This window comes from Heloderma suspectum, chromosome 5 (genome assembly GCF_057233095.1).
Source record: "Heloderma suspectum isolate Gila_16-S chromosome 5, 16-S_ref, whole genome shotgun sequence".
In the NCBI taxonomy this organism is placed as follows: Eukaryota; Metazoa; Chordata; class Lepidosauria; order Squamata; family Helodermatidae; genus Heloderma; species Heloderma suspectum.
In genome coordinates this window covers 155,768,860-155,793,373 of record NC_139462.1, presented here as the reverse complement: position 1 = coordinate 155,793,373, position 24,514 = coordinate 155,768,860, and the positions used below count along the sequence as shown (strand labels likewise).

General features: G+C 41.7%; 1 protein-coding gene across 2 annotated transcripts in view; it reads left to right on the top strand.

The window, feature by feature from the left end:
- The window catches only part of BBS9 (Bardet-Biedl syndrome 9), a 364,215-nt gene that overhangs the window by 252,592 nt on the left and 87,109 nt on the right, over positions 1–24,514 (top strand). The window contains exon 22 of one of the 2 annotated variants that reach the window (XM_084857890.1): positions 1,337–4,231. The exons of the other annotated variant lie outside the window; for it this stretch is intronic. Coding sequence (XP_084714016.1) covers positions 1,337–1,404 — 68 coding nt within the window. The 3' untranslated portion in view covers positions 1,405–4,231. Of the gene's footprint in view, positions 1–1,336; positions 4,232–24,514 lie in introns of those variants that run through there. 2 annotated transcript variants of the gene reach the window in all.

Here is a 24,514-nt window from a genome sequence, read left to right as displayed (position 1 = left end):
GTCTGCTCAGCTAAAACTCTGGTTTATGCTTTGGTCATCTCTACCTTGAATACCTCCACTTTCTCCTTTCTTGCCTTCCTCTTTCATAACCCAGCCCACTGATCTCTGTCCCAAACTCTGTTGCAAAAATCATTCATCTTTTCCATTGTTCTGAGCACTTGATGTCCCTCTTCAGATCCCATCCCTGCCTCCTTGTCGCCTTCCATATCCAGCACAACCTCCTTGTCTTTATTTTTATATCTGCTGTACCTTATCTTCCAGCCCTTATTTCTCATTATATCCCTGCCCAGGGTCTCTGATACTCCAGCTGTACTACCCTCAGCCAACCAACTGCCTTGTATTCCCCTAAACAACTCTATCAATTTACTCTTGTTGCCTCTACAAGTGGGATTACCTCCCAGAACATGTACGTATTACCACTACTCTCCCTTCCTTCAAATCTCTCATCAAATCGTCTATTGGGTGGCATAGAAATGTTACAAAACCCATATAAAAATAAATAAACCTGTGAATTACCCATGGTGGCTGGGTTCAGATGACACACTACAACTCCAGCGAGGTTTCTTCATTTGTTTCTTGTTTATTCATTTTCTGAGTACTGGATCATAGTGTCTCAACTATCTCATTTATTTATTTATTTACAATATTTATATACCACTCCACATCAAAAGATTTCAGAGTGGTGAACAGCAAAGATAAAAGAATAAAACACCATGTTAAAACAATTAAAATATTTTTTAAAAGCAACAAGTTCTGGTAAGACTGAATTTAATAAACCGCAGCTGGTCACTCAAGGAAGGCTTCCTGAAATAGCAACGTCTTCAGGAGCAGAATTACACTAAGGCAGTTGTTAACTGAATACTAGCATGGCGATTTATCACCCAGTACTAGAGTCTACTGTACAAGGAAGAAAATTTCTGGGATGATGCATATTGAACCATTATACCAGCAGTATGGGATTTTATTTTTATTTATTTTGTTTTAAAAGGTTAGATCCTGCCTATTTTGAGAGACAAAAACCACACATTTAAAACAATCTTAAGAATCCAAATATGCAGTATTGCATACATATACACCAGAACAAATGTTTAGAATCAATATGCCAATATTTCCAGGGCATTACAATATTTATCTTCCCAGTGCAGTAAAATCCTACAGTAGAGGGTATTGTAGCTAGTATGGAATAGAAGAGGAACTAAGCCTGCTATTAAGTGAGAGCAAGAGAACTCAGAGTTCCATTTCCAGATCCAGCTCGCTGTCTCATTGGATTACATCAGCTCAGTTTTAAGTGTGTCTGTCATTTGTGTATTTATCTGGAGCATGTTATCATTTACAGGCCTAAATTTATTTGCAAGCGGACCTAATACTTCATTCCCACTGGGACTAGCATCTAGTCCATCCTAAAGGAAATCAACCCTGAGTGCTCATTGGAAGGACAGATACTGAAGCTGAAGCTCCAATATTTTGGCCACCTAATGCGAAGAGAAAACTCTCTGGAAAAGACCCTGATGCTGGGAAAGACTGAAGGCAAAAGGAGAAAGGGACGGCAGAGGATGAGATGGCTAGATAGCATCACCGATGCAATGAATATGAACTTGAGCACACTCCGGGAGAGAGCGCAGGACAGGAAGGCCTGGCGTGCTATGGTCCATGGGGTCACGAAGAGTCGGACACGACTGAACGACTGAACAACAAAATGTATTTTTCATGGTTTTTTGGTTGTTTAGATGGGAACTACTTTATGTTCAAGTTCAGCTTTGTTATAGATTCAGGGGGAATAAATAATAATAGAATATAATTGGTTAACTAGCTTTTTTCAGATTCAGATATGTAAATTTAAGAACTGAAAATGAGATCAGAATTGGAGGCAGAATTTTCTGGATTGGTATTTAAGTTTATATATGATTTCAGATGTTATTCTCAGTTATCCATGCCTTTCCCAGCTACGTTACTGCAGTGCTCACTCTGTGGGGCTGCTTTTAAAGATAATCTAGAAAGTTTAATTGACCAAAAATGCAGCTGCCAGCCTGTTACCTAGGACCCAAAGATCAGATCATATGTGCAACATCCACATTTGCTACCTGTTTGTTTCTGGGCCCAATTTAAAGTGCTTGTCTTAGCCTTTAAAGCCATAAACAGCTCAAATACATTTTGTCCTAGCAAGCACCATTTAGCTTGTGTTAGTTGATCATTCGGCAACTTTATTAGTGAAACTCCAGTTGTCAACCCACCTAGTGCAAATCAGATCCACTACAATAATGGAAATGTTGGCATTTATTTCAGTGGAAGAGGGTTGGGCCACCTGTTAAAAGCCACAGCTTTTGCTAGCAAGCCATACACAAATGCCATAATCATCTGTTCTGTAGTATATGTACATACATACAAAATAGCACTCATTTGGTCTGGAGATATAGTCAATTGATGGGTGATAAAAAGAGCTTTAGAATGTCATTCATTAGGCCAGGAGTAGGCCTGACAATACATACACATACACACACACACACACACACACACACACATTAGGGTGCACCCCTATGCATGTTTAGACATAAAAAAGTATTACAATTCTCCCAGCATCCCTCTAGCCAGATCTTCTGGCTAGGGCATGCTGGGAATTGTAGGACTTTTTTTAGTCTTAACATACATAGGATTGCATCTTTAACGAGTTACACCCTAGTGTACAAAATATTTGCTAAAGTATTAAATCAGTCTTAGGTTTACTCATCCCTGACTATGCTAGACCTGGATCACTGGAATGCATCCGGAGACTTTCTTTTCAATTGCTTAGGAAGTTTAGTTTGAGGCTCTCTCCTTTTGTTTTGTTTGCTTTGCTTCAGGACAGTAACACCTTCCCTTTCAAAATAGACGATGCACATTATTATTTTCCTGGTGAGTCAGTTTTTGTGTGTTGTATAATGTAGATGACTAACTTAGTGAGGCAAAGCTTAGTATTTGACACAGTGTTCTAATATGAATGGCTATAACTTTTAATAAATTGATTGGGTTAAGAGTTGAAAAGCTATATCTTTGTCATGATGTATTTAAAATCACATTCCTAAATGAAAAAAGCAAGATATATCACACATTTAAAAAAACAAAAAACAAGCAAAATAAATGGGAACTATATAATTGGCAATGACGGATGTTTAGTTTTAGATAACTTTATCTGGTTTGAAAAAACTTAGAAAAAAGCAGCCCTGGGGAAAATAGCCATTGAGGTATGTATGTGGGCCAAACTAGACGTGATGCTAAGTGCATCATTTAGAAGGTGCACACACACACGCGCGCGCACGCACACACACACACACACACACACCAGATTTTCATGAGGGCCACAGCACACAGGGAGAGGTTGTGATCCCAGCAAAAATTACCCCTTCCGTGCTGCTATTAGTCACAAGAAAAGCAGCTCTAATTAGCACCGATAAGAGCTTTTTTCTTGGGCAACCACTTGTCCTCTAATGTTGTGTTTAGCGCACTGTGCAGTTAGACCCTGAGGTACGATATTATCCACATATGAAGCTGTTCTGGGTTCGTAATGAACAGAATGCATGCTTTCCTATTTCGATACAGATATACAGAGAGATGAAAATACAATGTGTTCGTAATTCTGTCACTCAGTGTTTATGAGTGTCACATTTATGATCAACCCAGCACCATGTAAACCATGGTATGTTTAAGTGAGATTTGTAGGCTAAAATGTATCATTAAGTTTTGGAACATGACATATTGTCTTCAGAGCACCAAATTTGGGAAATAGTATTTTAAGGGGGACAGCTTTGGAATACATTTCCTTGATAATTTGAAGATTAAGTAGCATTTTTAAATGCTGAGTCTGATCTTTAATTTTATTTCTCCCAAGATGGAAAAACATCTATTACCCATGTTAACATTCAACTCTCTCACCTTATTTTCGTGTAAATATCCTAAATAACCGGTGTGTTCAGTTCTACATATCCATGGGGGATACTAACCAGAGTAAAAGCCAAACCAAAATGTCAAATTCAAGTAACCATGACAACAGAAATGTTCAGATCCCAGTGTAATGTCTGACTTCTTCCTCTTGAGTGGTTTGGAACATCTCAGAGTAGAATGTTACCAGTTGATCTCTGTTCATTTTATTTTAGTGACTTTAGTTTTGCTTTTCTTCTGAAATCTCAGTCTTTCTGTTCTAGCATTTCCATACTATTCTCCTCAGTAGACCTGGAATTAGATAGATGGCCACCTATGTAAAAAAAAAAAAAAGTCTTGTGATTGAGCAATGTTGTATTGGAGTGCTCATCCTACGAACTGTCATAAAGTTTGTTCAGAGTAACATAAAAGCTTCAGTTATGTCTCTGGGATTTAGAGCTGATTCTGATGTAACATTTTTTCTAAGGATTGGTTATCGCAGACACTTTGAAAACTTTGTGTCAGAATTCTCTGGCTTTTAAAGGAAATATCCATGAGCTAGAGCTGGCATGATTCTAATATCTGCTTGTGGAACTTCTGTGGCGAATCACATGGATTTTCAGTTCAGTCATATTATTTATTGCTAGGGATGGACGAATTGGTCAATTTTGGTTTCTCTCAGGAAGGATCTACATGAGCGGTTTATTTCATCATTGTAATGCCTGACTGACTTGTGTGACACACGATGCACTCTATAACCCAATATCCTTTCACTATTTCTAACATTATAGTCTAGATTTCTTGAGACTGATTTTATCACAGTTTTTTAATCTTCTTGCAGGTTCCTTCCAGTATATATTCAAGTGTGTGTGCTATCTTTGCAGTATTGTAACTTTTCCAGTGGGAGTGGCCAGCAGTGGGTAGGGAGAGGGGAGTGACCTTGGGGGTGTCCTGCAAGGAGTAAGCACAGTGTCCTCCATTTCATGTTGCAGTGGCACTGGCGGTGAACATTTCCCCTTCTTTCCTGTCTGTTTTTTAAAACCTGTACTTGCTGCTTTGCACCTGGGCATGTGCAGCACAGTGTTGTTGTTTTTAAAAAAACTCCTGAAAATACAGTCCTCCACAGATAGATGTGGCACTGCATTATGTGACTTTAGAGAGAACAAAACTGAGTTTCCTCCCATTTGTGCCCATATCCTTTCTCCCGCTGCCCCTTGCAGCCATCAGCCATGCAATTATTTCAACAGCACTCTTGGGTAGAGATGTGAAGGCCTGGGTAAAACATTCAAATATTCAGAAAAAAAACCCATCCCCCCCCCTTTTTCCCCCTGAGGACCGTTTTGTTTTTTTCCGAAAAATTGAACAGCTTTGGATTATGAATTTTTTTCTTTTAGAATTTAAGACAAAATATTTATATATTGTTACCCAGCCTTTACTCCCCCCAAAATGATTTCTAAAACCTATGTAATAAGAACACCTTTATAGAAAGACTGGAGATGTAAAATGTCTAGAAATAATGAAGCCATGGGGAAAATATTTTTTTAATCCTCTCTGTCAGATTCCCAGCATAGTTAGCATACACATCCAAGTAAATGTGTTTATGTTCACTTTATTAGTCATAGAAAGAAAGGCCTTCCTAGTACCAAATCTGAGGATCTTCTGAAGGCTCCTAAATATTATCACATGAGAATTTCATTTCCAATCTTTTTATAAATTAGAGATTATGACAAATACTCACCCAGAAGGTGAAGGAAAATAGGTTGCTTCCTTGTTCTTTGAAACTGAATCTAGAAACTATTTTATAGTGGCAACAACAAAAATAAGCCTAGTTTCTTTTTTTACTTGGAGTTACTATTTCACATCCTAGTGACTCTTCGGTTATTAACATCAGGGCATGCTAAATGTCTCACTAAAAGCATTTAAAGATTATCACATGTTGTGCCAGCAATAGTAGAAATTATCATTGGACTGAACCAATTTATAAAACTTGTATTTGAATCCAGCTGGCATGCTGAACTGTGACTAAATTTCTCCCCTGGGCAGGCACATCAGTGCTCGCCCTCTCTGTGCCACTACTGTCTATTTATATTGTCAAGAAAATTACTCCTTCATCTCCCGAGTGATTACTGCTCTTTTGGCTTCAACAGCAGTTTATCTGGAACTGTGTCCAAGAGACGTTGTGTCTGATTCTGACTTCACTATTTAAAAGCCACCATAAGCCACTGGAATGATTTCATTCACTCCAGTCACTTCTTCTTTAAGCCTGTATGAGACCCTATGGTAATAATGACATCATTATATTTTGCCAGTATTGCCCATTATTTCTTCAATCAAGTGCTCATCTTCTCATAGTAGTTAATCCCTTGGGGTTTAATTGTAGAAAAGCTCTGGTCACCTTTGACTTAAGTACAACAAAGCTCTTTGTCCTACTGAGAGAAGAGACAGAGGAATTCCCTGCTATTTTGTGGTATAATAAGAAGCTGGAGCCAGCAGACTTTCCTTCCTAGGGAGAATTACTACTATCTGACCTTCTTTTGAACTTGAATTTAGTAGCTGCCACTCCCCTGCCATTTGCTGCTGCAGACTGCGAAAGCACCACTGATGAATAAATAGCAGTTCTCCTGAGTGCTGAAGTAAGGTTTTGACAAATCCCAAGTACATCAAAGATAGGAAGAACAGCCTGTCGCCAGTTAGCGAGCACTCTTATTATCACATTATGTCAGGCGATGGGCAAAGTTCAGCTGACTTAACATGCTGCTGCTACTGAAAACAAGAACTCTTCCTTTCGTATTCTGAAAAAATGTAGGGCCATAAGGGAAAATACATCTTGATCATCTTCTCTGTGCTACGTCTCCGGCAGGCCTCAAGAATAATTTAAAAAAATGGAAGCAGATTGTCAAAGAGGTGGAAAACATTGTTCCTGCTAGCTAGGTTCACTAAGCCAAAGTGTTAAGACCTCTAGCCAATCCCACAACAGTACTAAAACAGGACGTCTGGAGGATATTCACACTCTGATAGTTTTATTATGAGTAGTGGCGGGGCTGGGAAGAGTGTATTGAAAGTGCATACCCAAAGCTGCTTTATTCGTTCCAATTTTGAACATTTCAAAATTCTGAAGCTAGTTAGTGTTTGTGACAAATATTTTATTCAATAAGAGAAGCCAAGATCTCTCCTTTATCTAAGTGACCTGAAGGGTCATCTTCTCCCATATATCCCCCCAGACACTAAGATCATCTTCAGAGGCCTTCCTCCAGAGTACGCTGCCAAATGAAGTGAGGCAGATCACTACTAGTGAGAGAGCCTTTTCCGCAGTGGCACCTTGTTGTGGAATACCCTCCCCAGAGAGGCTCACTGGCTGCTGGGCCAGGTTTAAGGTTTTCATAGTTGTTTACAAAGCCCTGAACAACTCACCACCAAAATACTTAATATCACCTGACTCCTTATCTGCCTGTTCAGTACTCCTGTTACAAAAACCGTGTTCTATCTCTGGTAGACTCATCCAGTTTGTTTACCAAGAACGAGAGGAGGCAGAGATCTGGTCCAACATGATTTTATTCTGCAGAATAAGGCAACCTTTGGGGCTAAACGCACCAACAAAGATGGCAACCAAGTAATGTGATCCAGAAGCGTATATACACAAAGTCTTTGGGGGTTGTCTTACGCCTGCTCTCTACTAATTTCTTTGTCTAGCTGAGAAGGAGACAGAAAACAGGCAACGCCTTTCACATACTCAGGCATGCGCAGAGAGAGGCAGCAGAGAGATAGTCACGTACTCTTGCATACTACATTCTTGACATTCTTGAGTCTCTGATAAGGCACTGGTTCTTTGTTTAGCTTTAGCATGACAATCTCACACAGAGGTACAATAGACATAGCATAGCTTATAAAATCATGGGATAATAAACATATTACAACTGAAATTTCTATAACACTCCCTATCAGTACAAATTAGACATGCATCTATCCTTCCGAGTTTTCAGCACCTACTGAAAATATACTTGATTTGTTCCAAGAGGCATTCCCAGAAAAGTAATCTTGTCTTCAGTATGCAGTAATAATATACAGTATCTTATTATGGTATTTTACTATTGTTTTGTACATCACGTAGAAATTTATTTTAATGTAAACGATTCATGAATATTGTTAACTAAACTAAATAATATTTGAGTTGGCTCTCAGGTTCCTGTCTACAATCCACATACATTCATTCTGATTTATGTGTTTTGCAGTTTAGCAAATTGTATGGAGGTAATATGTTTTATAGTACATTTCTTCTAGCCCCAGGCAGCCCTTGGTTAAAAGCTTATAACTTTGAAACTGTTAGGAGTTAGGGTGATGTTGACATGCTTTTTGAGGCCATTCCAAGTCTTGTAGACTTCCAATATAATAATTGGCAATGATCAACTTAGTGGCCTATTTTAAAGAAATATTTAAAATTGATTGTTTCCTAGGTACTAGATATTTTTCTCTCTATGTTGCTTGGGCACAGTTTAAATCCAATTCTTTGGACAAATACTGAAAGGATCTCATTGAAGTAAATTCTAAAGGAGGTGACTAATTACAGTGCCTCAGACTCAAATTACTTAGGATTTGGGGTGTGTGAATAGTTTTCCTTTTCACTGAAGTTTAAATGGCTGATTTATAGCTTTAGCACCTTGCATACATCCATGAGCTGAAAGCTGTTCATCTGTCAAGCTGCAAGTGTTGCAACCATTTCTTAATATTTCTGTAGCTGTGTCTTTGTGTATATTACAGGTTTAGGGTTATGAGGTCTGTGCATTCTCTTATAGATCAATGGTCTGCGAAAATGCATCTAAATGGATTCCGTGGCTATTTATTCCTAACCCTAATTGCCTGCCATAGCCTGTTTGCTCTCCTTACTGTAAGACTGAAACTACTGCCTTAGGCAAAAGAAAGTTCTAGACGGACAGTTCCTCTGCAAACTGGATTTCCAGGTTATTTTTATTTATAATTGTATTGTATTGGCATAAATGGCATAAATCAGTCTTTAGGTGAGAGAGAGAGAGAGAGAGAGAGAGAAGACATGAGTGTAAACTATCTACATGCTCAAGAATCCATGAGGAATTGCTGTCAATATGCTTCAAAACTGGCAGTTCTTCTGGCCATTTAATGTCACCATAAGCCTCAGACCTCTGGGCAAAAGGCCAGGGCCAAATTGCTCTGCAGCAACAGTTGCCACATTGCCTTTCCTTTAGTCTTTTTTAAAAAACATTTTGCAGAGGTGACCTTGGGGTGCACTGCTCACATTGGCCCACAGAGACTCTGGGGAAACAAATGGTGACCACGACTACAGCTTGCTCTGCATTCCCCCATTTTACCACTTTAAAATGTTTTTTTTAAAAAGAAACAAAAGAGGTAACTTCACCTGCTGCCACCGCCACCTGGTGAGAAGGGGAGGAAACCAATCAGGTAGCTGGAAGAAGGGAATGAATGGCTCCCCTTTCGTTTTTCTAAACTTTTAACAAGGGTTGTTTGGTATGCTGTGCAGAAAATGTAGTACAATGTAAGCAAGTGTAAAGTGATGATATTGAGGCAAAAAAAAAAAAAAAATCCACCTTCACATATACACTGATGGGGGTTCAGCTGGTGATGACTGACCAAGAAAGGGATCTTGGGGTTGTGGTGGAAACATTGATCCAGTGAGTTGGACCCAGATTCAGGCAAGTGCAATTGAGCTGGTGGAAGTAGATTCCCCCCACCACCACTCCCCACAGCAGCCCCTCCAGTCCCCTGAAAATGCTATTGCACAGAGGGCTGGGGGACCCTACTGAATGGGGTGAGGGGGGTGAGGGGGATCCCCCCAAATTGGGCAGAGGCATCTTCTATGAGTGGAGCCCTTCGGTCAACAGAAGGCAAATCCTGGTCCTAGCAAGTGTGTGACCGTTGTAAAAAAGGCAGAATCCATGTTGGAAATCACTAGGAAAGGAATAAAAAATACAACTGCCAGTACCATAATGTCTTCATACAATTTATGTGGTACGACCATACTTTGAATACTGTGTCCTGTTTTGATCACCGCACCTCAGAAAGGTTATTGTAGAGCTGGAAAAAAAAGTGCAAAAAAGGCAACCAAAATGATCAAGGGGCTGGAACAACTCTGCTGTGAGGTTACAAGGATATAACCTTGTAACTTCGTGAAGGTTACATCCTTGCAGACATTTTAGGTTAGAAAGAAGGTTCATAAGGGGAACATGATAGAGGTGTATAAAATCTATGCATGATGTGGAGAAAGTGGAGAATGAGAAGTTTTTCTCCTTCCTTCTCTCATCATAGTGGTACCCAGGGTCATCCAAAGAAGTTGAATGGTGGGAGATTCAGTACAGATAAAAGGAAGTAATTCTTCACACAGCGCATAGTTAAACAATGGAATTCAGTACCACAAGATACAATGATGGCCACCAACTTGAACTGCTTTAAAGGATACTAAACAAATCAAGAGAGAATAAAGCTATCAATGGGTACTAGTCCTGATTGCTAAATATTACCTCCAGTATTCGAGGCAGTATGCTTCTGAATACTAGTTGCTGGAGAACATTGTGCTCATGTCCTGCTTGTGGTTTTCCCATAGGCATCTGTTTGGCCACAGTGGGAACAGAATGCTGGACATAAATCAAGTGAGGCAAACTAAACAAATCAAGCGAATCCCCTTACAAAACACATCTATTGCCTATAGGCAGATACAGTTCTATTACTTCGTGCAGCGGCAAGTGATTCATGATGTGTGAATCTCCTGACTCCGCTGTATAAACCAAGAGGAAACCCCTGTTAGGTTGGGCGGTGCCTATTGTCTAGCCTGGTCGAATGGCATAGACTTCTATATGAATTCTGCTTTTGGGGGGCAAATATAGTGCCCACAAATTCTGAATAGGTTTGGTTTTGAAACTCTGCTGAAGTTTTTAGAAAATGTAATCTCTCCCCCTCCCACTTTTCTTCAGAAAATAACTGTCTTCATGTATATAAAACTGTTATATGCAGTTTATAGTTTATACATAGGTATGTAGCAATGGAACCTTTCATTTGAAGGGTTCTTTCCAGATTGAACTTTAGGTATTTTTTCACAGCTGTTTCTTTTAAGTACCAACACAAGTATTTTAATGTGTTGCCTTCAGAGTGGCAGCAGCCTGTGGACTGGGGAGCCAGCCACACGTTCCCTCTGGTGTACATGTTGCACTTACTGATCACTTGGCCAGCTTGGAGTTAACTATACTAGAAAACAATGTCGACCATGTTGCCTTTCAGCTGACTTAGATCAGAATTTGGTCACCCTTCGGGATTTTAGTTAAATCCATTCTGTCTGTGTTCCATGGATTGTCAGGTGTCTTTCGTTCCTTTGTCAGCTCATTGACTGTATTAGATTTTTTTTTTTTAGGGTGTACGAGAATCTCATTCCTGTTTGCAAATGTGATTTGCGTAAGTGCGCATTTGTGCTAATGTGCACTTGTTCCAATCCCCTCAAAAAGTAAAGAATAGGTCTGAAAGTCCACGCAACTTGGAAGAAGCCAGTTCGCTGTGGAATCCACAGGTGGGATTCATAGAAATCCGAACTCATTTGAATCTGTTATGGATTTCTCAGACATCCCTGGTCACCCCTCGCTCTCACACTCTTATGCTTTCTCACGTGCTTCCTCTCTCTCTCTCTCTCTCTCTCTCTCTCTGAAAATAAATAAATAAATAAAATCTCATAATAATTCCATTATATTTAGAAGGTTATACGCCAATGGAAGCTTAACAATTACTTAGCCCCCACATGGGGGGGATTTAGGGGGGAACATGGCAAGAGAGAAGGTTTAAGCCTCCTCTACCTGCATGCATTGGTCCCGATCTAAATCGGGCCCCACAAGCTTACTTATAAGTAAAAAAGAGAGACTAGGCTGCATGCTACATACTTAACCTATCATGTAGTTTAGCCCTGAGAAGCCTCATGACAAGGGGATTGTTTTACATATCTTCTCCCTGACCATCCCTGGAAGAGGGAATCCTCTCCTCTTCCTGTAAAAGAAGAGATAGTTGCTGGCTGAGGCTGAATGAAAGCTTAGCAAGTCAGCATTTACCCTCATTTAGCTATTACAAGTGGGAACCGACAAAAAAATGTTGCTGTATATTCACAGCAAGCCTGGAACAGGAGCTTTGTGGTGCTGTTCAGAGCTCAGCCTGGGGATAGGGTGGTTTCAGGGCTGGGGATGAAAAGGAACACCATTTTCCTTTCTCACTCTCTTGAAACTTTCCCCTGCAGTACTGTATAGCACCACAGGGCCTGAACATTGAGCACCTTATTACTATATAAAAGGGGGTAAGTTTCTGGAGAGTGCATAATGTAACCTTTTTCATTATGGACAGGAGATTTTTTTTTAACCTTATGGAACACATCCTTCCAACCTAATTCTCCCTTTAGGACACTGCAAGGTCTTCTTTGTGGTCTCTGTGTGTCAGGGTGGAAACTGAGCCGATACAACCCCAGAGCAGTTCTGATTCTGAGGAGGATCAGCAATCTGTGGGAGAGGAGCCAGCTCATCCCTCACAGGCACAGCAGCTGGCAGAGATTCCTCCTGCCGGCATTCCTGAGATAGATAGTGACCTTGGCAGTGAGAGAGTGCAGGAGGGGGGCTTGCTAGATGCTCGACGCAGACACAGGGAGTGATGAGCGATAGAGGGCGCAGAAAGGAGGCGTAGCACCCATTTGGTGCGCAAGCAACGGCTGCGTCCCGTGGGCCCAAGGGAAAGAGGGAGGATCTCTCCCTAGCCCATAAGTTCAGGGTCTTCAAGTGATTCTTCTTCAAACGGGGATCAACTGCCTACCCAGAGCATAGGCTACTCTGCTGTTCATTGCTTAGTTACTGGTGTTTAGCATCTGAAAGAGTCATTAAGTTGTAAAAGGATTAAAGCCTTGAAAAGAATCCTTTCATCTGTGTCTTGAGTTGGCTATTGGAGTGTACTGAAAGAGGCCGCTAGGGCGCTCCTGACACTGTGTATCACACATATGGGCTCTGAGCCTGCGTGGACCCTTGATTTGGGAGACTTCTATAGCTGAGGATCATTTTGGTGGGAAGCCTCTCCATTATCCTAACTCATGTCCTAACGGGTTCCTGCCCAATCCCTCAGCTCTTTTTCGACCACTTTAGTCGTTGCCTCGATGGGAACTTCCTGCATCAGTTTTGACATGTACTCAAGAAAGCTAAACCCTCCTCTTTCTTTCTTTCTTTCTTTCTTTCTTTCTTTCTCTTTTTGGTCTTCAACTGAAGCCAACATTGTATAGGTCCTGAAATTTGCTAAGCATAGGCTACTGTCAAATCATACATAGGCTATTGACAAGGGCATCCATGGACAAGGCTGAGGTGGACAAGGTAGGAAGACTGAAGGTTGATGGGAGTAGTTTATTAGTTGAAGGACTGCTGAAGCTTGATGGGAGCAGTTTATCAGAGTGGGTGGGACTTGTCGCATCTACATTGTTAGGAGCCATTAGCCATCACTGCTGCTTACTTTATGGCTCTTGCCTTCTGCTGTTGCAAACTCCACTATGACTGGCTGAAAAGAAGGAAAGTGAAGATTCTTCTTCCTGATAATTTGATCTTATCACTTTGCAGCTACTTTTTCACAGTTAGCCATGCATTTGGAAGTTCTCTAGTTGTGTGTATAGGCATGTATTATGTTCCAGCAGAAAGAACAACTGTTCTCTCTTGCTGTACATAAAACCTTGCCATTTTCCTTATGCAAAAAAAGAAAAGTGATTGTGGGGTGGGGGTGTGGGGAGAGCTTAGACGCCAGGCAGACACTATATATATATAGCTTTCTTTGACTGGTCAAAAAGATAAGTGGGCTGAATAGAGACAAGTGTTGTTTTTCTATAAATTGTGCGCCAGCAGGTTTATCACCAAGCACTGTAGATTATGTTGAGTGCAGTGATCAGGAGGAAGAAAGGGAGGCTAAAATAACAGAGTGGCAGGACTATTTTGATTCCACAATCAGACCCTCCTGCCCTCTAGGTGGAAAGTGCTTATGTTACAAAATAACATGAAGTCAGTCCTCAGATATTAGTGGTAGTTTTACTTCTTGCTAGTATTCATTGAGATGTTAGCTGCTGGGGATGTTTACAAGCCACCCTGGTGGCTGCCATCCCGTTTAGTTTGGACCCAAGGATGAGAATTAATGACTCATCCCCAGCGGGATGCTGAATTAAAAGGCAAATCCCAGATGCATTGTCTCCCTTCAGGAAATAGAGCTGTGTTTGGGAGGGTTTATAGAATCATTAAATCAGTCCAAACAATTCACCTAGACATATAGTATTTCCATAACAGAGGTTGATGGAAATGTTACATTTTGAGAACATAAATTATGCCTTTGTAGTCTAAAATTCTTTCAGACCTCTTATCAGCCCAGAATTAAAGATGTTTGATTAGAGATCCAGTAGTGGATCAATGATGTGAAAGGGGTGGGCAACAGTGTGTGTGTGTGTGTGTGTGTGTATTCAAGATAGTGGTATAGTTGTATTAAATTGTAAACCAGAGATGGTCATTGAGAAATATAGGCTGATAAATGTTTTTTGGAAAGGAGTTAACATTCCCCAAGTAGGTGTCTCTGGTTTGGTTTGATGCCTGCTGAAAAGGGCTGCACTCCTGGCCATCTTCCCATCTCTGCCTAGGTTTAGACTAGGGTGTATAGCTGCCCAGAATCCCTATGTACATTGCCTTTTGAACTAACTCCCTTGCTGCCTGCCACTGGCACAGTCTTCATCTTCTCTAAGAATTACCTACCCTGTCTGGTCTCCCTACTATTTATTAGTTTAACAATCTTTATGAATCACTTGTATCAAAAGAAATTTCTAAGTGATGTACAAAACAATGCAGTATAAGATCATAATAAAATACTACATATTATTATGGTATATTGCAGGGAAGGCTACCTTTCTGGGAATGTCTATTGGAGCAAGTATTTTTTTCACTAGGTGCCAAAACCACAGAAGGGTTCGTGCCTGTCAAATTTGTCCTGGTAGAGAGTGGGCACTGTGATACTAGAGACCCTATTCTGGGCCATCACAGACAGGACCTCTGATACCTTTGGCATCACCAGGAGGGAATCTCCTGATGAGTGCAACAACAGAACATGCAGGTAAGGGGTCAGGTGATCTCTTAAATATCCTGGTCCTGAGTTACTTAGGGTTTTACAAACAGGTACCAAAACCTTAAGCCTGGTCTGGTAGTATATCAGCAGCCAGTGCAATTTCCTCATCATAGGTGTAATATGCTGGTGATGATAAGCCACTGTCATTACCATCGTGGCTGTGTCATTCTGCACAAGCTGCTGCTTCCAGTGATAAGTTTTGACTACTGTGATCCATGCCTGGAGAACAGTAGTCAAACTATCCCTGTCTAGGAATGGCCAGAGCTGTCTTACCTACTGGAGCTGATAGAAGGTACTCCTAGCCATCAAAGACACCTGTGCCTCTAGTGACAGTACTGGATCCTTCAGGACCTGCTTCTTCAGGAGGATCTAACCCTATCCAGAGCAAGTGACTTACAAGGGAACCACTCACCAATGGAGTCTCCATCTTGTCAGGATTTGAACTCAGTTCATCCAGACACCCACTGAATCCAGGCACCAGTCCAAGTCTTGCATAGCCTCCCCTGATTCATATGCTTCAGAGAAATAGGGCTGGCTCCCTACTATTTATTAGTGGACTGATGGCACCTTGCTTTGGATCCCCTAATGACTACTTACAACATCTTTATATAAATCAAGAGTAGCCAAGTTCTGGCCCTCCAGATGTTTTGGCCTACAACGCCCACCATCCCTCACAATTGGCTATGCTGGTAGGGCTGATGGGAGTTGTAGGTCAAAACATCTGGAGGGCCACAACTTGCCCAGCCATGATATTGATGCTAAATAGCATTGGGGATGAAATAGTGCCCTGCAGCTCCCCAGAGGGGGTCAATGAGCACGCCCCCCAGACTAGTCTCTGAAACTGGCCCCGCAGATTGGACTGGAATCACCGAGGAACAGTGCCTCTGATACCCATATCACAAAGTTGGTCTAGGAGGAGATCATGGTCAATGGTATCAAAAGCTGCTGAAAGATTCAGTAAGAGCAACAGGGTAGTGTTCCCTCTGTCCCTTTCCTGGTAAATGTCATCTATCAGGGGCACCAAGACTAAATTAGCCCGAAAACTGGGCCTGAACCCAGACTGGAATGGACCAAAGTGATTGTTATCCTCCAAAAAATGTCTGCACTTGCCCCATCACAAATTTCTTGAGAACCTTCCCTGAAAAGGGGGCATTTGTTACAATTTTGACAATAAGTAGTTGTCAAAAAACATAGGGTCCAAGGTGGACTTCCTAAGGAGCGGGCATACTGCCAGGTATTTCAAGGTGGCAGCTACTGTTCCTGCATACAAGGATGCATTCACCACAACCAGGACCCACCCGGTCAAACCTCCTCAGCTAGCTTTAATCAGCCAAGAAGAGCAAGGATCAACAGCACAGGGTTGGGCATGTAAAATCAAACACCCTGTCCATATCCTCAAACTGCAAAAAATGAAACTGATCCCATAATATCTGGCTAGATGAAACATTGGATGCCTCAGTTGGAACTGCAGTGAATGCAGCGTCAAGGTGGCTGCAAAGATGGGCATTTTTCTGTTTAGAGTTCCTAGCAAAGTAATCGCAGCGGGCTTCTGAAAAGTCTAGGACTCCATTTACTGGAGCCAGTGTTAAGAGCCCCTGCATCAGGGGCTGCACTGGAAGGCTATTCGAGAATGCGATGGAGACAGTGAAATAAGCCCTTTTTTGCTGCCCTCACTGCCATTCATTAGGTTATGAATGGCAGTGAGGGAACGATTATGTACCGTTACTCGTGTTTGGTCAGTGTCACAACCAGACTTCTGTCACCTGTGCTCTAGCCAGCATTGAACATATATCATCCCCCTTAGCTCCCTGGAATGCCAGGCATCTGATCGGGCTCCACAGCACCGGAGAGGGCACTGAGGAGTTATCATATTGACAGCCCATGAAATTCCCATCTGCTAAATATCATCCTGTCTTATTCAACATTGTATACCCTCCCCAACTTCTGCCTGCTCCATCTTGTTTCTTCAGGAGCCTGTAGTCAGGTGTTGCTAGGAAGCATTGTCTCACCACCAACCCCTTATCTCCTTGGCCACTGCTCTTCACTCCTTAGACTCTGCAGTTTCCACCTTCCAAAAAAGCATTTGCTTTGTAGAATAGCATCTATTGAATTTAACATCTCAAACGTTTTGCTGTGGCATATGATGTGTTAACATTTGAAGCCAACTCAATAGAAAGTGATTTTGTATTTCAGAATTGGACAGGCTGCCATTTTGTTTTCCCCAGAAAGTCCTGTTTTGACGTGCTTTTTGTATTTAGGGAAATTCAAAATGGCTGGCTGCCATAAAAAAAAAAAAAAGATTGCCTCCTTTGACACTCACTGGGAGCACCTATCTGCAGAAAAACACACACTTTTACAGAACAGGCAGATCACTCCTCCAGCTGTTCATTTTATTCTAGAGGTACAATGTTGAATATCCCTTCAAAGAAAGGGCAGTGATGGAAGCAGTTTGTTAGAAATATAAAGTCACAGTATGCCTTTCCAAGTAACCTTATGTTTAAACTACTAGGGAAAATGTTTTTTTACATTTGAATTTTTTTTAATAAGAACATCTTGCAAAATAACCAAAGTTACTTCAGTCGAAAGCAGACCAAAGGTTTAAGTGTTGTCCCATGGTGTTCTTTTGTGGGGAGAGATGGGAATTGGAGATTAATAACACTATCGTATGAATATACACTTAGAAGTAAGCCATGCTGGGTTCAATGGACTTATTCCCAAGTAAATGGTCTGAAGAATTAGCAAAATGATTAGGAGAAACAAAGTTGGGGAAGGAACCATTTCATGAAACTGCTTCTTCTTAAATTACTGGGGCAATCTCATGATTTTTTGGATGAATCACTGTTTCCCCCCAGCCCAAATCAGAAAATGGTCTGAATTACCCAGATAATTAAATCACTGACAGGTGCTGAAGTTTGTTTTTTTGTGGGCTCCATTATTTCAAAGCTCACCCCAAGTTAGTCAGATACTGACCCTTTCTTCCCTGCCTTAATGATGCTAACATCAAACATTTCTCTGTTTTAACTATTGCAACCTGTTAATTAAATTTTTGATTTGTTTGGGGCTCACCATCAATCCCATCTTGATTCAGAAGTAATTCCTATCTCATCCCTCTGTGCCTCCTTGTCCCTAAAATACACTTATGGCCACCTGGTGACTTGTAAGCCAAGGTTCCCACAATCCAGTGGTGGGTCCTTATACTACACAAAATGTTATGGGAAGGAGTATAGCAATTATGTTGATTCTCTACCACGTCTGGACTATTTGTGTGCCAAGTTGCATAGGTGGAGCCAGATGACGAGAAATGTAAATAGACCCCAAAGAAACTAGTGGTTAGGCCCTACTGTGTTGATTTATAAACACCACATGGCTTCAGAATTGGCATTCTACATGTATTATAAACCTAAATCCTGGTTTAAACGGTTTTATTTTTAATTATTCTCGTAAGCCTTAAAACTAGTGAAAGGCTCATTCAAGAGTGTAGAGTGTAGGAAATAGGAGTGGTGGCATTGCAAACTTGGCTTTGATGCAGATGATAGAAGCTGCTGATTTGCAACTGAAAGGCATACATTAAAATGCAAGTTTGAAAAGAAAAATATATATACATGGTCTGTGTTTACCTATTCAGATTTGGATAAGGGGATTTAATTCAGAAATATTGTGCTTTAATGCTAAAATCCTCAACGCTGTAGCACAGTGATGAAATAGTTAGGATTTTTGCTGGCTATACAGGAATATTGAGTAGCTGCAAAATAAACAGCAAATGGGAAGAAAAGGAAGTGGGTTTTTAAGCCCCATTTAAGATAAATCCCTGTGTTTATTACGATCAATACTATTGCAGTACAGTAGTACTTCGGTATGACTATATTGTTGCCCACATGGAATATCTTGCAGAAGATCTGCTACTGAAACCTTGACTACTGCTTGGGGTTAGGTTTTTTAAAAGGCTGGCACATTTACTTCAGAGGCACAAATAGCTAAATAAATAGTGATTTGATCCGCAAACTCTAGCACAACCACGTGTGCTTCAGTGATGAGGGCTTTTAGGCAATAATGATGTTAAAGTTGTTAAATGCAAGACATTCTAGGTATTAGGCTTCACCTACAATAGTTGTTCCCAAATTTCAAAATTGGCCAAATACTGGAAATGTCGTTATTGGATAGATACTGACAGTGCAGTATGTTGTGTCCCACATTTTTGCATTCAAAAGTGCTTCCTGCATTCTCAGAAATGCTCCTGCCCGTCACTCCTGAATTTAAAATTTAATAAGAACAGGATTTCTACATGGCTGTTGTGAGACATGTCCTTCATAGACATGGTGAGATTCTCAGCATATGACCTCCTCTATGTTACTGCGGGTCTAGTGATGCCAGTTTTTTCATGGGGTGCTGTCGTCATCCATTTCTGGTTAAAGTTGAGCCCAAACGGAGGAAATGAAGATCAGAATTCACATTAACTGCTCCAGACGTTGGAGGTAGTCACAGCTGGTTAGGAAAGTGGCTTGACAACAGTATATTGCATTATTTGTCCCTCATCTGTAGGGGCCATTTGCAAATTCATTGGTCTCCATACTGAAAATCAATCTCCAGGCAAGATCTGTTATAAATAAAATAGAAAAGAATATCATGTTCTGATAGTCACACAAATTGGGTCTTTCATATATAATGGAGAGAAAAGGATTTAACATATAAATCACTAGATTAACGTGTGTGCGCCAGGAAATCAATAAACTGCAACTGCCAACCTTGTCTGTGAATGAAACGCCTATAAACACAGTATATAACACATTTTTACATAGCTGACCTGTTGAACATTTGCACATGTTTTTCATTGATGTGGGATTGTTCCCTCTAAGTGGATTCCATTCCATTTTTTAAACTTGATTTAAATGGAACAGGCACCTAAAAAATCTTAACAAGCGTAGTTGACCTTTGGGTGGAATTCTACAAAAAAAGGACTGTGTGTAGCCGTATTTCCCAACGTGTGCTTAGATCTCATTTGTGGAACAAATAAAGAAATCTACAGAGTCTTTCTGTTTTATGAAACAAGAGGTAAAAAAATCTATAAGGGGAGCATGCGTAAAACAAATAAATAAAATTCTACAGCATAAATGCCAGACGTAATGAAAACATTGGCACTAGTCTAAGATGTATATAAGTGATGCGTATAATGGCCTGGCTGTTCCACTGTGTGTGCTGCTAATGTACATAACTACAATCTACGGGAGACTGGTAATCAGAAGCCATTGTTTTTGTTGGAAACAGGAAATATTAACTCCTGACATGTCAGAGAAACATGTCTGTGCTCCAATAACATAAAATGTATGTCACCGTTGCAATAGAGGCGCAAGTCAGATGCTTAATTTGAAAGATCTTCACAGCATGCAGGAAGAACACCAAAAGTTATAGTTTTCTTAAATGGCAACAGACATTCCAAATAAGCTGCTGAAATCTTACCATTTTTTTAATTACTTGCTGCTGAAGTTGTACTAGTTATTTATCAAATTATAGTATTTCCCTTGAGCTCAGTCAGCCATTTCCCTAACATCACTGTCTTTATTGATTTATTACATTTTATCCCCACTTCCTCCAAGGAGCTTGAGGGAGTGTATACACTCCCCACCACCACCTATTTTAACCAACACAACAACAGTCTGAGGTAGGTAAGGTAGAGGGGGTGTGTGCATGACTGGCTTGAGATGCACGCTCATTGCTGCATGACTATTTGAACCCCAATCCTAGCATACTGTCCACAATAGCCGACTTAGAAATTTAACCTCTCCCACTTCACACTCTTCCAAATTACAAAATGGCTCAAGTTCCAGGCCATCACAAAACGCACCATTGGTTTCTGGCAGGTATTGCATGGGGCTTTAAAAAATCAAGTACATAATGAAATACACTTGCCTCTATTTCCCTGAATGTAGGGGGATTGTTTGTTCATTTGTTTTTTTGTATGTTTATGTTTTGTTTTGTTCTCTGCTTTTAGAAAATTCAGCATATGATGCCAGAAACAGATTGCAAATCATTTCCAGGCCAAATACTCCTTTTTCAAACTATTCTGTTCAATTTTTTTTTTTTACTTTGAAAGGAATGTCCATATATATTGACTAGCATGAGGGCAAGATCTATAGCTCTGATACGAGTTTTAAAAGTAGGTAATATACTAACGAAACATTAGGGATGGCGGAGAATTCCGCCACGGATTTCAGTGAGGCCGAATGCACTGGCATTCAGCCCCCTGAAACCTGTGGCAGAACGGCCTCCCACCCCCTGCCCCCCGTGGAATCCCCCCCGGGATGAAGCTTACCTAGGGCTGATGTTCCAGCAGCAGTGGCTGCGGCGGCGGCAGCTGGTCTTTCGGACGGCTGCTGCGGACTCGAATGGTGGCCACCACGCCATTTGCGTAGCTGCCTTTGCCGTGATAGGCTCCATAAATACTTACGTAGCCTATCATGGCAAACAAAAAAAACAGCGTACGCAAATGGCGGCGGCTACAGCGGCCGCCATTTGCGTTCCCTTTTTTCGCTGTTTTAGCCTACGTAAATATTTACATAGGCTAAAACGGCGGAAAAAAAGAACACAAATGGTGCCCACTACACTATTTCCATTCCCCTTTTTTTCGCCGTAATAGCTTACGTAAATATTTACGTAGGCTAAAACAGCGAAAAAAAGGGAACGCAAATGGCAGCCACCGTAGCCACCGCCATTTGCGTACACGGTTGTTGTTTTTTCCGGAAGGCTGCCCGGCGGCTGGATGTCCAGCTGCGGGCGGCCCTGGCCGGTGGCTCCATGGAATCTCCACGGAGCTGGCCAGATTAGGATTTCGGGGGGAGATGCGGAGCGCCTCCCCCCCGCCGCGAATCACCCCGTCGAAAAGGTAAGTGACTTTCGTACATCCCTACCAAACATAGAGAGAAATGTATTGGCCCACCAACATTTACAAGTATGACAGAGGCTGGTATAGAGCATAATTCAAAATGAAGCCCAAAGGCTCTTGGATGGCCATTACGTTAGATCCAGACTTAGTCATACCTAGGATAGACCTGTTGAAATCAATGGGATTTAAGTTACTCATGACTGCCTTAAGTCCCATTGATTTCAATGGGTCTACTCAAAATCTGATTAAGTCTGGATCCAACCCATTAAAAGTAAGTTCTAGAAAGGTTCCAAGAATGTCTTCAAATAGTTTATATAAAATCCATAGTCTGGGATCGAAAACAGCATTTCAGATCTACATGTAATTTGAGCCTGTGCCACTTTGCCTACGTGCCTATTATGAATTAATTGCTGAGTGGGATAAACCACAGAATGTATGTATACTTACACCATCATGATACATGTACAAATTCCAAATGAGTTGAAAGTCAACCTGGTTGGAAAGCAAGCTCCCAATGAGTTACTTGATTTGTCCCTATATTGTCTTGAGTCAGTGGTATTTGTATTAATAAAATTTCACCTTTTGTAGTTATCTGGAATAAATGTTTAATTTTGTTGTTGTTTTTTCCTGTCTAACATTGTCAGATGTAATAAAAAGGGCTCCAGGCTGCCTTAATAATGGTTTACTTAGAACCTACAGGCTATTGTTTCGTAGGGGAAATATAGCAGCTGTCTGTAGAATGGCAAAAAATTGAAAAATGGTGGGAAATTGTAGGCTGATAATCAGATAACTCATTGGCATGCTTTTCTTAGACTGGAGAAAGGTAAACAGTGCCCAAGTGAGGATACATTTAGTCATGGCATCCAAGTGGTGAGCTGAACTGGAAGCCAAGGATACTAAAGCAAAACAACATCATATCTTATCATGGAGGCTTGAATTAAACTACACGGCCAGAATTACTAAAGGAGTTTGAGGCAACTGAAAGGAAGTCCATTTCAGATACAAACAGGAAAATTGTGAGAGAAGATTTGGAGTACATGCTTCGTAATACAAGACCAAAACAGATACAAAAGGTAATTGTCATGCTCAATTTTGTACGTTGAAATGCTGAAATGTTTGCTAGTGTAATGTGCAGTATTTTCAGAACTTACTTAGAATTCTAGGATACTAACGGCTAAAGCCTGTTAAAGACGCAGTGAGAAATCCTGTTACTCAACACTGAGGGGCTCTTTCCCCCCACCCCAATTACCTCCTATGGTTAGGACTATGAGTCCCATGCTTTGTGGGGCTCTAATAGTTGAGTAAGGCTGCGGTGGCTTAGTGGTTAAGACACTGAACTGCAGACTGGAAGGTTGGCAGGTCAGCAGTTCGAGACCCGAGTGCCGCGTGACGGAGTGAGCTCCCGTCTTCAGTCCCAGTTTCTGCCAACCTAGCAGTTCGAAAGCAAGAAATTGCAAGTAGATAAATAGGTACCGCCTCAGCGGGAAAGGTAACAGCGTTCCGTGCACCTCGGTGTTCAGTCATGCCGGCCACATGACCACGGAAGTGTCTTCGGACAGCGCTGGCTCTTCGGCTTAGAAACGGGGATGAGCACCGCACCCTACAGTCGGACACGACTGGTTGAGGACACCTTTAATAGTTAAGTAAAGGAATTGTTTTGGAGTTGGGGTAGGCTATGCTGTGATTGCTAGGGGTGGACGAAAGTCACTTACCTGTCGTCGAAGGCCGTTCGCGGTGGGGGGGAGCGCTTCACTGCTCCCCCCGCGAAGTTCAGGCCGGGGGGGGAGGCTTCCCACCTCGCCCGGCCGAAATTCAGGCCGGGGGGGAGGCTTCCTGCCTCGCCCGGCCGAAATTCAGGTCGGGGAGGAGGCGCCTTGCCCGGCCGCGAACGCGAAAGTAAAAAAAAAAACAAAAAAAAACTTCCCCTGATAGGCTACATGACGATTCATGTAGCCTATCACGGCTGACTTTGCAGATCTAGCCGTGATAGGCTACGTGAATCGTCACGTAGCCTATCAGGGGAAGTTTTGTTTTTTTTTTCTTTCATTACAATGGCGGCGGTGGCAGCCGGTCGAAAGACCGGCTGCCGCTCCCGCCTCGCTCGAAAACCCGCCGAACCGCCGGCCGGACCAGCCACCGGGAGGGACATTCACAAAAGGTAAGTCCCGTCCCGGGGGGGGGTGCGGGGGGCGGGGGGGTGCGGAGGATTTCTCCCGGAAACTTGTTCGGGGGGCCGAACACGTTGGCGCTCGGCCCCCCGAAGTTTCGGGGAGAAATTCTCCGCCATCCCTAGTGATTGCTGAAGTTGGATCTTTGTAAGTTTTATGCGCATCTGTGAACACAGAGAGCACAAGAACCAATGGTTTCAGAGCCCAGTTATACCTTAAGAGGTTAACCATCTAGGGATGCCTGGGAACTCTGTCTTTCTGAATTCCGATACAAACTGATCTGCATCTGCTTCTCTTGGGCCCCATCTATATGGGGGATTTACTCTGGTGCTACTGTGCCTCATAGACAGTCATGGCACATGATGTTCCCCCCTCCCCGCAGCAATCACATATTTTCTTGCTGTAAAACCCGCATTTTTGCAATATCGTTTTGTGATGGGTT